Genomic DNA, 13,136 nt, shown 5'->3' with positions numbered 1-13,136 from the left:
ATACCTATACAAAGTAAGACTTGACAATGCTCCAGCATATGCATCTATTAAAATGAAACAGTTTTTTGCATATTATAACATAAAGCATATTATAGGTATACCACACAACCCTACAGGACAAAGAATTATAGAAAGGTCAAATCTAACTTTAAAAGAAATGATTAATAAACAGAAGGAAGTAACCAAGCTCCCCAGAGATAGATTGTATAATACTATATTAACTTTAAATTTTCTATTTTTTTTTTTTTTTTTTTTTTTTTTTTTTTTGGTTTTTCGAGACAGGGTTTCTCTGTGTAGCTTTGCGCCTTTCCTGGAGCTCACTTGGTAGCCCAGGCTGGCCTCGAACTCACAGAGATCCGCCTGCCTCTGCCTCCCGAGTGCTGGGATTAAAGGCGTGCGCCACCAACGCCCGGCAACTTTAAATTTTCTAAATGCTAATGAGAAAGGAATGACAGCTGCAGAGAAATACAGAAAAAAAAAAAAACTACAGAACTAAATCAGCCTGTGTAGTTTAAAGATGTATTGACCTCAGAATGGAAACCAGGATATGTGCTACATTGGGGAAGGAAGGAGTTTTGCTTTTGTTTCTACAGAAGAAAAGCTACAGATACCATCAACATTAATAAAGATTAGACTCGGACAGGAGAGACCTCTTGATCAGGAGAAGTGGTAGCTCATCCACCAAGGAGGCGATTTAATATTTCAAAAAGAAAAACTCAACAAATTAGGGTCAGGCAGGGTTTTGTTTTTGTCTTTACAGGAAAATAAAAATATCCATCTTGAAGACTTTAAGGACCATTGGACATCTAAAGAAGAAGGAAGAACTGTCTGGAAAAAATTACCAAGAAAAGAAATAATCTGGTATGATGGTATAATTACTTTCTATAGGATAAAAATCTCTTTAGCTCTCTAAATATTTGTTGTCCCGACTCAATTATAAACCAAAGCTGACTTTGGAGTTGGAGCATGGCTCTCCACTTCGCTAAACCCAAGCACATTGTTAAAAGGAAATTCAGAGCCTCTGTCTCATATCAGAAGAGCCATGGTATGGGACAGAAAAAAAAAAACAAAATTTGGGACTACTATTGTCACAAATTTCTTTCTCCAAAAATTTATTTTGACTTTTTAAAGTTTTTCTTTAGGTGTATTACTATCTTAAAATTTAAACTTTCCATTTTGATAAAGTTTATGTTTTCCACAGTAAACAATAAATTTTCTTAACAGTGATCTTGGAAGTCTCCAAAAGTATGATGGGGCCCCACAACAATGCTTCTACCTGGTTCACAATATTTTCTCAGAAGTTGATCAACATTTCAGTTTTTTCAGGGTATCATCATCTCCAGACACAGGAAGAAAATTTGGGGATGACACCCATATTCCTAAGAGGTGGGAAGAATGATATTTGGTCATTTGGTGGGTTACGGATGCTTGTCATCATTTATTGGGGTTCTTTACTAATTTGTTACTGGTTTTGGCAAGGGAGGAAATTATGCAAATGATATTTCATTCAGGGATCTCTGAAAAAAAAGGGAGGGGGGATATAGGAATTATAAGATGGAAGGGTAGATTGTTGAATCTACTATAAACTAAGGGAAAACTATTGATCTCAAGTATTTTGTATTTGTAAGAACTTTTGTATATTGATACAAATTCAACATACTGTGTGTGTGTGTGTGTGTGTGTGTGTGTGTGTGTGTGTATATATATATATATACACACACACACACACACTTTTGGTTAAAGGATTTTTGTATGTTGACATAAATTTAAGTCATTTTTGTTACACTGTATATGTTTCTACTCTTGTCTAAAGGTTTTTTTTTATATTGATGCAAATTTAAAGTTTTTATTACCACATATTGTATATGTGTTTCTACTCTTGGTTAAGATATTATACCTATGGATTTTATTTAAAAATGTAAAGTTCTAATTTTTGAAAGCTATTATTATAAACTATATAGGACAATCAAGAAACATAGATCAGTAGTTAGTCATTCATAACAATCAAATTTGTAGGTATGTTAGGTATGTTTTCTAGGTTAAATAGATATATTTTAGTTAGATGGTCTTCAAACCTTTCAAAGACCTATAGAACATGACATTTAAAATGTTTTGTTAACTTAAAGTTTTTCATGACAATGAGACACATCTGTTCCTGGCAGCACCAAATTACCTCAGAGAAGATGATGGGCATCAAAGAAACTCCTTATGGAGTTTGCTTTCATTGTGGCAAGATTAGCCACTGAGCAAAGAAACTGTTCTTGCCTTTGACTGCTGACAATGTGTTGTGCAGGCTGGACATGCAGGACACACAGGAAAAAGACTGTTGAACTTTGCCCAAACAAGACAGGACAGTCCTTCAAAATTCCTGCTTCAGGACACTGAGACAAGTGATTGATGAACTTTGCCAATACAAGGCAAGACAGTCCTTCAAATTTCCTGCTTATCTGATAATTCTGCAAAATACTATGGGTCTGTAGGCTGAAGATGGATGCCCCAATGTTGCAGAAGAAACTTTGGGTGACTGTCCAGGTAGTCAAATGTCTCTGTCATTGCTAGAGTTTTGGAAGTTGTTTGAAATGCACCTTTTGTTTACTTTAAATAATATTATCCTTCTGGGGTCTTTGATGGAGTTGAAGACTAGATAGTTATAGTTGCAGTTTTCCTTAGTTATGGTAGAGAGTAAATTAGGTATAAAACTTTAGATTCATTAATATAGGATAGATAATGGAGTATTTTCTTTTAAGTTGCCAAACACAAATGAACTAGCATTCATTACATTGTGAATGCAATCTTTACTTGATAATTGTTCTTACTGTGTACAGTCTTATTATGTTAAAGTTAAAACCTTTCTTTTTTTTTATTTAGACAAAAGGGGGGAAATGTAGAATATTATTTCAAGGTGTGTTACTTTTGTTTATGCTCTGGAACATTTAACGATGCAAAGATGCGTTTGATTAAATAAAATTCACCTGCAGTCAGGTTGAGTCAGCAACTAGCTGACAGGAAGTGGCAGGGAGGAGCCAGGTGAGAAGGGTTTGTAAGGAGGGGGGAGGAGAAGCATGAGGGCTTTTTAGAGAATGCGAGCAAGGAGAGGAAGTGGCTACTTGCTATTCAGCCCCTGAAGAGCAGAATTCCACCTTAACCTTTACATCTTGAGTTCTTTAGAGGAAGAGAGGTTTAGTTAAGTTTCCTTCATAGCTTTGCGAGAGTCGGAGCCAGAGGGAACCGATTTCCCTCCGGCTACGGCCTTTGCAGCCTAGGCCTGACTGCTGCTGGTAGCAGCATAGTTGCAGTTACTGAGTCAGACAGCTGTGGCTTAAAAGGCAGCAGCCATTTAAATAAAGAACAACAGTTGACTCCTGAGAGTTGTCATCTGACCTCCACATGTGTACCATGTCATGTGTGCACCCAAACTCCTAAACATACACAAAATAAAAGTAAAATTAGTAACGAAGACAAAACAACAACAAAGTGTTTGCTGTGATTGACTGCTTAACCAGGAGAGGGAGAGAGGAGGGAACATAGGGAGACAAACCCAGTTTGTTAGGGAGGAGTTCTGTACACATTGGACCACAGGCTCCAGGCCACTGGAGGCAGCAACACCTCCTTACTGTGTTCTTTATACAACAGTGTGGTGCCATCTCTCCAGGAATGAGCAGCAGAACCCTGTGTGACAAGAATTAAGACACTTCTGGCAGACATGAAAGAAAAATGACACACAGGTAAAAAAGCAATGTTTGAGGCAGGGTTATGGCAAACACCTGTAATCCCCGTACTCAGGAGCCTGATGCAGGATCATGAGTTTGTAGCTGCCTGAACTACATAGTAAGACCTTGTTTCAAAAAGAAAAAAAAAAATTGAAAAAAAAAACCTATAATTGGATTCTCTCATGTGATTAACTGATGACCAGTAAGATGGCCCCAGGATTGGGACCCTTCTGTCTTTAATAACTGAACCACTTAAATCACCAGGTGATCCCAGCCAGAAACACTCAGAACTGCAGAAATTTCTAGATGGGTCATTCACATGAAGAAGACAATGGCCACTCAGTGTCCCTTGATGAGGTACATGGGAGTCTTACCCTGTTTTTTTCCCTCTGTGCAGAGCATGCAGGTGCTGAGGTGTGACACTGTCTCACAGTAGCAGATCAGACATATGGAATGGTACATGGATCCCTTTCAACTTCCAGGGCATTGTGTCAATCAGATAACACACAACTATTCAACACAGGGATCTTTCTTACTTAAAACCCTGTGCACTTGCACAAGGGTTACAGAGACTGTGGCCATGTGACTCGGAAAGAACAAAACCCACTGTGCCCCACCCCATTTTTATGGGACTACAAGCCCCTGAAGCCAGAAGTGGGTGAGAAGGTTGTTCTATCAAGACCCACTGAGGAAGATTGTACAGGGCCTCCACTGAACACTGACCACTGGGGCTGGAGAGATGACTTAAGCGGTAAGAGCGCTGGTTACTCTTCTGGAGGATCTGCCTTCAATTCCCAGCATCATCTCCAGCTTCAGGAGACCTGATGCTCTCTTCTGGCTGCTGCAAGTACTAGGCATGAGCGCAGTATATGGAGGGAAAATCATACACATAAAATAATAAGAATTAAAACACCAACTTTATTCAACCGAAACATTCAAAAGGAGCATGAATAAAAACAAAGAGCATAAACACTCTGTACAGTTACCCCTGAAACCAGGTCTCATGACCCCAAAGACAGGATCTAACTACATAACATGCCAGGGCAACCAGTGCCTCAGAGTCCATGCACATACTAGTACAAAATCTGTGACCTGTCCCCCACAGCCCCCAATACACAACACTCCACCTACACACACTGCTAGGCCTCACCTTCCAAACACTGGTCACCTGAGGACAACTAAACTCCTGATGTAAATATGCCAGACTTCCCTCTGAGGTCCCTAAGCCCCTATGCTGTTCTAGATGCTCCCCTCAAATCCTAGACCAACAGTTCCCCTGCTACTCAGAACAGGCAACCTCTGGCTCTTCATATTCCCTGGGGCAATGGGGGCTGCCTAAGCATCAATGCCTTGGTTATCGAGATCAAGGAAGTCCAGGTCACTCGAGTCACTCGTGTCACTCGGGCTCCAATCAGGGGGAACTTCTCTGACAGGGAGCCCCTCCCCTGGTTCCCTGTTCCAGGCCTCTGGGGTGCTATTGTGCCAGGGCAGGTAGGAGTGCACCTTGAAGCCTCCCTTCCGCAGGCTGTAGTCAGCGGGCACCAGCTCCACCTCCGGATCTGAGGACTCCAGGATGCTCAGCTTCCAGCGGTTCAGGTCCTGCTGTTCAGGTGCATTCTGTAGCTGGACCAGCGTCAACTCACCAGGATCCAGCAACACCAGCCAGCGCTTGACCCGGGTCCTCACTGCCCAGAGAGGAGTCATTGACATCAGGTACCAGATGGCATCATCAAAAGTATTCAGCAGTAAGAAGAACTTCAGGTCTATCAACCAGGCTTCTGCTTCCCATGGATCCATGGGCCAGATGTGGCTCAACTCCAACAATACAGGTTGCCCAGGAAATGGGCCTTCATTGAAAACATCCCACCAGGACATAGGAGGGATGAGGAGCTTGTGGTGGCAGTCTTCAAAGATATCTAACCTCCAGTGAAAGGCCTGGGTCCATTCAGTATCCTCGGGGTCCAGGTCCAGGGGTACAGCTTCCTGAGGCCCCAGCTCAGTGGGCACAGGCTGGGGTCCCATTGCTACAGGGCTTGGTGTCAGGACCTCAGACCCTCTACGTTCAGAGTCAGTGTGTGGACAATATTCCTGGTTCTGTAGCAAGTCAGGTTCCAACTCCATGCACTCCTCCGGCTCAGGTCCTTCCTCCGGCTCAGGTCCTGCCTCCGGCTCAGGTCCTTCCTCCGGCTCAGGTCCTTCCTCCGGCTCAGGTCCTTCCTCCGGCTCAGGTCCTTCCTCCGGCTCAGGTCCTGCCTCCGAGAGTTCCATGGGCTCAGCATCCCAATTTTCCTCTTCCCACTCTCCCATCTCTACCTTGTATTTAACTAACAGAAAACCTGCCTTGAAGCAAGCAAAGCAAATCATCACCTGGTCTTCGTGGACAAGCTGGTAGAGCCAGGCCTCACAGAGCTGGGACATGCCCTTGTCTGCATGGTAAACGCTGACTGGGGGACACATGGCCCAGAAGCCTGCCGCTAGCTGGTTGGACAGAGAGAGGAAGACTTGCTTGGCAGTCTCAGGAGGTCAGGTCTACAGGATGTGGAGACCGTGTGATGTTAGGGACGTGCGGGAAAAGCCGAGAATGGGAGAAACAGGAGAAGACCGGGTGCAACAGGAGGCCTGGGGTGTTTGGGGCTCCAGGACACAGGGTGGCGGTGCAAGAACCGGGTGCCAATTCAATGAATACCTCCTTGGAGAAGTGGACAGACTTGAGATAGCGGAAACTTCTCCGGCTTCACACTTGCTCCAGTGTCTGGGGAGCTAGAAAGGCAAAGAAAATGAGGCTTGGCGCCCCGTGCTGGGCAGGCGGCGGAGCCCACTGGGGGAGGAGTGTTGGGGCGCACTGCTCACCCTGAGCAGATTGGGGCCCTCTCACCGCACCCCCAGCTTCAGCAGCTTCCTCGGGGCTCACTGCACCAACTCACACGTGGGCCTGGCTACCAACTGAAGGAGGCCGGGAAGCTTGAGCCAGGCTCTCACCCTGCCCCCGCACCCCCACCCAGACCCCTCACCCGGTGCAGGCCGTCCCACCCAGCCGGTCCCAGACGCCCTCAACTGCGTTTTAAACACGTCTCCCCCTCTCCGGTCTTTTTGTTCTTCAACAGTCTTGAAGAATTCTTGGTCGAGTTTATTTCTAGAGGGTTTGGGACTCGGAGAGAAACCAAGCAGAAGATACAAGGTTTCCAGTGGCCTCTCCGGAGCTCAGCCCTCACTGCACAGAGATCTGTTTGTTCATCTGCGAGCGGCACCGCTGGTGTCCCCTCCTCTAGGAGGTGCTCGCAGTCCATTCCCGACATCCAGTTTGGACACGGGTATGATGCTGTGTCCTACCGTCACAGGGCCACGGGGAGCAGTCTCTCTACAGATGCCCTTGGCCCCTGTCCTCCCCAGGCCCTCCAGTCACCGACATGACCTCTGCACCCATTTCGTCCTATCCAGAATGTCACAAGGCTGACCGGCCTTGAACAACAAGAAACTATCTCAGTTTTCCTTTCTTGGGAACATTGGCTAGGTTTCCTGGGTGCCCTGGGGCAGCAGGAAGCAAGTTTGTCCCCAGGGTTCAGTAATTCTCCATTAACTGGGTATTCCTCTGTTTATCCACTCACCTCCTGAAAAATATCTTGTCGCTCTCTGGGATTTTTACAAGTAAAGTTGCTATGTTCAATTGTGAGCTTGACAGTTACCTGGAACTCTTCACTGGCTCTCCGTAGTCTTCTCTCCTTATCCTCTCCTCTCTCCCCTATGAACCTTGTGTCTGTGGGCTCTTGAACTGCTCAGCTGTGTCCTCTTCAGCTCTAACTAGCCAGCTGTCTCTCCTTGCTCTCGCCTTTTGGCCTTACTGGTCAACAGTCAACACCTGTGGGGTTGAATGAGTTATGTCCCCCCATAGGATGGGGTATCTGAACACTTGATTCCCAGTTGGTGGGGCTGCTTTGGGGACTTTTAGGTAGCACAGGTTTACTGGAGGAAGTGTGTCACTGGCAGTGGCCTTTGAGAGTGTTGGGCCCCACAAGGCCCGGGCGTGAGGCCCAATGTAACTTCCAGAGCCTAGCTCGAGTTTGGTGACCTGTCCTGGAACATGACTTCTGCGTACCTGATCTAGAATTGGCCTCTGCCTAGTAACTGTGAGATGGCATCATCTCATTGGCCCGCTGTCCTTGCCCCATCCCCCCATCACTCCAACCTATATAAGTTCACTCCTGATACAATAAAGCGAGTTCCTGCTTCGACAAGACCCCCGGCTCAGTATGTTTCTCTCTGTTGGACAGGAAGGAGGGTGTGGGGGGCGCTTGACACTCATCATCCTGCTCAGCCCCAGGGAGAGACCGGCTGGACCTGTCGGTCAGACCGACAGAGTTCATAGCTCCACCTGCTTCCAGTTCACTTGCTTTCTCGTCTTCATGGTTGTGGTTGGAGATGTGATCTCTCACCTACCTGTCCTGGCCACTGTTGCCATGCCTCTTCTGTCATTATGGTCTATCCCTTGAGAACCATAAACCAAAATCATTGGTTTTTTTCTTTTGCAGATGACTTTGACCATGATACTTAATCACAGCAACGAAAAAGAAGTTAACATACCATTGCTGCCATTCCCCTGCCTCTGTGCTGCTTTCGTGCTACCAACTCAGCCTGCACTACTAAAAGTAGGGAAGAAAGGCCCACTCACAAGATGCTTTGAAAAGATGGGAATTTGCTTAGTTGTTAAAACACTTGCTTTGCAAGCATCAGCCCCCAGAACCCATGCCAAAATCTGTGGTGGCAAGTGCTTTAATTCCAACACTGCGGGGTGCATGGCAAAGACAGGATCTCTGGGGTTCATGTCTGCCTCAATCAGCAATCTCCATGTTCAAAACAGAACCTGTCTCAAAACAGAACTCGGAGAATGATGAAAACACCTGATGTTGGCTTCTGGCCTCCCTACTGTAGGGTCCTTAGATCATTCCAAATGACCAGAAGACACCTGATACACAACTGCAGAAAGCAGCTTTATTCTTGAGAAAAGACCAGTATGCTGGGGCCTGCCCAAAATGGTTTTGACCCTGGGGTCAGGGTAAAGCAGCCCCTTTTAAGCCTGCTTAGGGGAATTCCAGCTGTGATTAAGTGTACTTTGAAGTGATTGGGTATAGATTCCTACTGATACAGGAATCATTTTATGATTGGCTCATGACATTTGGTTAGCAACTGTGGTTGTGGTGTCAGGGGTCTGTCTGCTGTGTTAGGGGTCTCTCTGACTGAAAATAGCAAGAACAGCTCCTGCTTGTGGCCGGATAGGACTCTGATTGGCTACTAGATTGGACATATTTCCTGAGGGTCTGGTTGAAGCTACACATGAATCAACATAGGATGGTGGGGTAATATGGGGCAGAGGTCTTAGCTAACTGGCCCCTAGGGAAAAAAAAACAAAAAAAAAACAACTGGTCCTGGTCCCTTCACCTAAATATATGTGAACACACATACTTGGACATGCAAACATACATACACAAATCAATAAAAAATTTTAAAAGCTGAATGTAGCAATATATGCCTTTAGTTCCAGCATTTGGGAGTCATGTCTGGGTCTCTGTTACTTTGAGACAAGTCTGGTCTACATTGCAAGTTCCAGGTTATCTGAGAGAGAGAGAGAGAGAGAGAGAGAGAGAGAGAGAGAGAGAGAGAGAGAGAGAGAGGCCTTTTATTCACCCCAGTACTGTAATATCAAAAGAGGCACAAAGCAGGATATTACCCCAGCTAGCTCTTTAAATAAGCCTAAACAGCCTGTTTATATAGCCAGAGAAGAGGTGTTTGGACTAATCCCAGCTCATTTCATATGCTAATGAAAGTTTATGTTTCAACCATCATAGTACACCTCACATACAAATGAGGGTTTGTGTTTTCACCAATCATATCCTTGTCTTTGGGCACCAATCCCAGCAGCCCCTCTGCTAGACCATCCAAGGAAGTGCTTCTCCCCTGGCTTACAGAATGGTTACAGTCATATGTAGAGTTCACCAAGGCTTGTGAGAGCAAAAAGTCCTTTACAAATGGTTGGAAATAGTCCATGCTAAAGCTGCACCTTGAGGAGCCAAGCTACCAGCTTTGATTCATCGCAGTTTTTTTCAAGGCCTTTATACTGTCGTAAGTGTAATTTGGCTGGCTATTTGATTGACAGTCCTTTGGCTTAAAGCAGCCAGTATCCAATAGCTGCAAATTAGGTAGTGAAATTACCTACCCCACCACCGAACATTTTCATTTATTTAGAGGAAAATGAACATCACAGGCAGAGCTTACAGTAAAGAACTTGATGATCCTATCATCAACACTAACTTTTATCTACTTATTTATTTGTTTGTTTTCCAAGACAGGGTTTCTCTGTGTAGCTTTGGAGCCTGTCTTGGAAGTCTCTCTGTAGACCAGGCTGGCCTTGAACTCACAGAGATCTGCCTGCTTCTGCCCCTCAAGTGCTGGGATTTAAGGCGTGCGCCGCCGCCACCTGGCAACGCCACCACTTCCCGGCTAACACTAACTTTTAAAGGGTTTTTAACAATGTTTAACACCTTCCAAGTTCTTCAGGGAGAGATGGCTCCCCCTGTCTTGGAACCCAAAGTTCACAGTATTAATTTCCTTTATACTCTATTCTTAGATTTCTCTCTCTCTCTCTCTCTCTCTCTCTCTCTCTCTCTCTCTCTCTCTCATGATGAGCTCCATGTGTCCTAGGCTGGCTTCCAATACATTGTGTAGACCTTGAATTCCTGATTCTCTTGTCTCTTGAGCCCCTGGTATGATACACACAGACCACCATGCCCGTTTATTTAGTGCTGGGGATGAACCTGGAGCCTTGTGCACACTAGACAAACATTCTACCAATTAAGCTACATCCCAACCCCTCATACTTAGATGTTTTTGTTGGCTTGCTTGTTGTCTTAGTCTGCCTGGCTGTAAGAACAAAATATCAAGGCTGGGCAGCTTAAAGGACAGATGCATTTTGTTACTGCTTTGCAGGTGGGGGGCCAAGGTCAGGGTGCTATGAGACAGACCAGAGGGACCTGCCTCCCCTGGGGCACTGAAGAAGATTAAACACTAGCAAACATAGGTCAATACAACTAAGTATTGTTAACCACTATTAAAATTGTTAGTTATGTGCAGAGCTTTCTCTGAGTTTGTTATGGTTTTGGATATTAAGTGCTTTCTACAAGCAGTTTAAATTGCCAAGAGCAGCAGACATTTGACAGAGTCCTCCCTTGGGCATGGCAGGCTTGATTGGGCCCTTTACTACCCTCCTGTCAGCCTGGCTGTTTTAGACATAGTCACTCTGAGGACAGACCAGCTGCTGCAGAGGACCACCACAATACCAGCTGAAGACATGCTCTGGTCACAGTATCTCCAGACAGCCTGCACTAATCTGGGAAAGCAACACCTCAGCTAGACAAGCTTGTGTCCAATGCATGCTCCTGAAGCTGTTTTCACTTTGGAGAGTGAGAGAAATACCACAACTTCATTTGATGACCCCAGAGAAGGCATGGAGCTGATAAAGACCAGCATCCTTTATTTAACGCCTTTGCCATATCCCTCCTTCCCATATAAACAGGCTGCGTTGCTTAATTTTAAAGTCAGGTAGGAGACACTTCCTGTGCTTTCCCTGATGGTTCAACACAAATGTAACTGTACAGCTCTGAAGAGAAAGATTTCACCAATTGAAGTGTTGCAGCTCTGAGGGGAAAGTATGTGGAGACCCACAGAGGATCTGAGCTTGCTTTACCCAGCAGTGCTGCATGAGGCCATGATTTGACCACTGGTGTGGTTACCAGGTGTTTGGAAAGGTCTATACTTGACTGTGTGGTGTGCTTTGCTAGCAAGGGGGAAGTCTTTTGCCCCACCCCTTGGCATTGTTATAAAAAGCCCTTTTGAATAATTGGAAAAGGCCGTTGTGTATTGACCCAAGTTCTCCCGAAGCTATGCTGTGTTTCTTTCTCCTCTTCACTATCTTTCTATCTAATTTTTATTTATTTATTTATTTATTTATTTATTTATTTATTTATTTATTTATTTATTTAGGTTTTTGATTTTTCGAGACAGGGTTTCTCTTTGTAGCTTTGTGCCTTTCCTGGAACTCACTTGGTAGCCCAGGCTGGCCTTGAACTCACAGAGATCCGCCTGCCTCTGCCTCCCGAGTGCTGGGATTAAAGACGTGCACCACCACCGCTTAGCCTAATATTTTTCTTATCGGCCTTATATTTTCTTGAAATGCCAGGTGGTGGTGGCGGCGGCGGCGGCGGCGGCGGCGGCGGCGGCGGCGCTCGCCTTTAATCCCAGCACTTGGGAGGTAGAGCCAGGTGGATCTCTGTGAATTTGAGGCCAGCTTGGTCTACAGAGAGAGTTCTAGGACAGGCACCAAAACTACACAGAGAAATCCTATCTCAAAAAACCAAAAACAACAAACAAACAAACAAACAAAAAAACAAAAACAAAATCCAAAACAAACAAACAAAAAACCCCAAAACAAACAAACAAAAAAACCCTTGAAAAGGTGGGAGCTGGCCTCCCACAAAAGTATCCTGGCAGTCAGGAGCCAAGGAATACCACAAAGTCACACTGAATAACAAAACCTCACACAAGAGATTTGTTGGGAGAGATACAAAAGAGCAAGAAGCATCAGGGAACTGAGCAGTCCGCAAGTTTTATATAGGGTTTCTTGGGGGCGGAGATTTCCAAGGTGGGGGTTGGTGGGAGTTGGTAGTTTTTCAAACCTGGAAATGGGTTGGACCTTTCATCCCACTACAGGGTCCACAAAATGCCTCTCTTCAGTGATATTTGTGAGTCTTCATGTGTCACTTGGTCTTTTCTTGCTCTCTTCTGAACTTTGTCAAGTCAAGCTTTCACGAGGGAAATCCTCTGGCGTGCTGATTAGCCCCTCTGCTCACGTGGTTGGACAGAGAGGGCATTCAATCTTCATTTCTGGGGCTGTGATGAAATATCCCGACAGAAGGCAATTTGGGGGAAAAGGGGGTTATTTGGTTCACAATTCCAGGTCACAGTCCATAGATTTTTTTTTTTTTTTTTAGAAATAAAGGCAAGTACTCAATCAGCGAGTCACATTACATCCCTAGTCGAAAGCAAAGAGAATAAATGTGGAGTTCCTTGCGTGTAGCTAGTTTTCTCCACTCTTGTACAGTTTGAGGCTCCCTGCCTAGGAGGCAATACTGTTATGGGTTTGGGGTCGTTCAGAGATTCACCAGTCTGATTATTAATGCATTTTAACAAAGAAGAGGATTTTCTTCATATACTGGCTCCAGGTCTATGTAGCGCTAGCCCCATTATTAAAGGCAAAGAACATAGTTACCTTGTGTTTACAGGCAAGCAGAAGGTCATCTTGAGCAAAACAAGCTTTTGTTTACAGAAGCAAAAACAGCAGTTAACCCGACGACCTATAGTACCTTGCATAAACAACAG

At 44.9% G+C, this 13,136-nt stretch overlaps 1 protein-coding gene across 1 annotated transcript; it reads right to left on the bottom strand.

Moving 5' to 3' along the window:
* Nucleotides 1–4,643: 4,643 nt before the first annotated feature.
* LOC102928950 (testis-expressed protein 19.2-like) lies at nucleotides 4,644–6,247 on the bottom strand. The gene has a single exon (XM_016006258.3). It carries the CDS (start codon nucleotides 6,165–6,167, stop codon nucleotides 5,046–5,048), a length of 1,122 nt encoding a protein of 373 aa, XP_015861744.3. The 5' UTR covers nucleotides 6,168–6,247; the 3' UTR covers nucleotides 4,644–5,045.
* Nucleotides 6,248–13,136: the final 6,889 nt, after the last annotated feature.

This window comes from Peromyscus maniculatus, chromosome 8 (genome assembly GCF_049852395.1).
Source record: "Peromyscus maniculatus bairdii isolate BWxNUB_F1_BW_parent chromosome 8, HU_Pman_BW_mat_3.1, whole genome shotgun sequence".
NCBI lineage: Eukaryota > Metazoa > Chordata > Mammalia > Rodentia > Cricetidae > Peromyscus > Peromyscus maniculatus.
Note: the sequence above shows the minus strand (reverse complement) of the source record. Positions and strands in the feature narration are given on the sequence as shown.

Excerpts from the sequence above, each read along its gene's own strand:
- LOC102928950 (XM_016006258.3), bottom strand. The coding sequence starts at position 6,167 with ATGTGTCCCCCAGTCAGCGTTTACCATGCAGACAAGGGCATGTCCCAG.